Here is a 796-nt window from a genome sequence, read left to right as displayed (position 1 = left end):
GCAGAGAGGGGGCGGAGCGAGTCACCTCCCTGCTATTCCTTCTCACAGCTCCATCGCCGGATGTTAATGATACATTTCAGGCACAATGTTACAATGTATCTCTGAGTGAAATGTATCAGTTCTGATGGTCTGGGCCGATCAAAGACCGAGATCTGATTGTGAGACGCTGTCAGGATCCGTCAGGAGGTTATTATTATGGGATGTTCCTGAGTTTGGAGCGGCCTAATAATAGCTAAAAATTAAAAAAGTTAATGTATCGATCCGTCGTAGTGATTGCTTCATATCAACTGACAAAAAAAAAAAAGTGTAAAAAAAATAAATAAATAAAGTGAACAAAAAATGAGGAAAATAAAACTTTTATATATAAATATTATTACAAAAATTCTAAAAATAATGAAAACTCGCTGCTGTGGAAGAATCGCTCGGCAACAATGTAACACGCGTGTCCGTCATTTAGGAACAGAAACTAAAAACTAGCTCAGTGATGAAGGGGTTAATATATCTGACTTCACCAGGAGGCGGGACTACACATGAAGACTGCCAACCCTTAGGACAGGCCACTCCCACATTTACCAGGAATTTGGAGTCCAGTTCGGAGTTCATCAGGACGATTCCTCTCGTCTTCTGGAGTTCCGTGTAATGACGCAAAATCAGCTGACTGGTCGCCGCGGCACCGACACTCTGCGCAACGGGAGACCGAGAGATTACAACCCAAAATATGGCCTTCCGCCCAACCCCCCCTCCCCCCCAAAGTATTCTATCCATCGGCCCAGCTCCCCACGTATAGCCCAACCCC

General features: G+C 44.5%; 1 protein-coding gene across 1 annotated transcript in view; it reads right to left on the bottom strand.

The window, feature by feature from the left end:
* Window positions 1-507: 507 nt before the first annotated feature.
* Window positions 508-796, bottom strand: part of ATPAF1 (ATP synthase mitochondrial F1 complex assembly factor 1) — a gene marked incomplete at its 3' end in the record, with an annotated part of 7682 nt that continues 7393 nt past the window's right edge. Inside the window, exon 6 of the mRNA XM_018574481.1 lies at window positions 508-681. Coding sequence (XP_018429983.1) covers window positions 508-681 — 174 coding nt within the window. The remainder of the gene's footprint in view (window positions 682-796) is intronic.

The sequence above is a fragment of the Nanorana parkeri genome, unplaced genomic scaffold, assembly GCF_000935625.1.
Source record: "Nanorana parkeri isolate BGI_ZX_2015 unplaced genomic scaffold, ASM93562v1 scaffold2987, whole genome shotgun sequence".
Classification (NCBI taxonomy): domain Eukaryota; kingdom Metazoa; phylum Chordata; class Amphibia; order Anura; family Dicroglossidae; genus Nanorana; species Nanorana parkeri.
The sequence above is the reverse complement of the archived record's forward strand: the minus strand, read 5'-3'. Positions and strand labels throughout refer to the sequence as shown.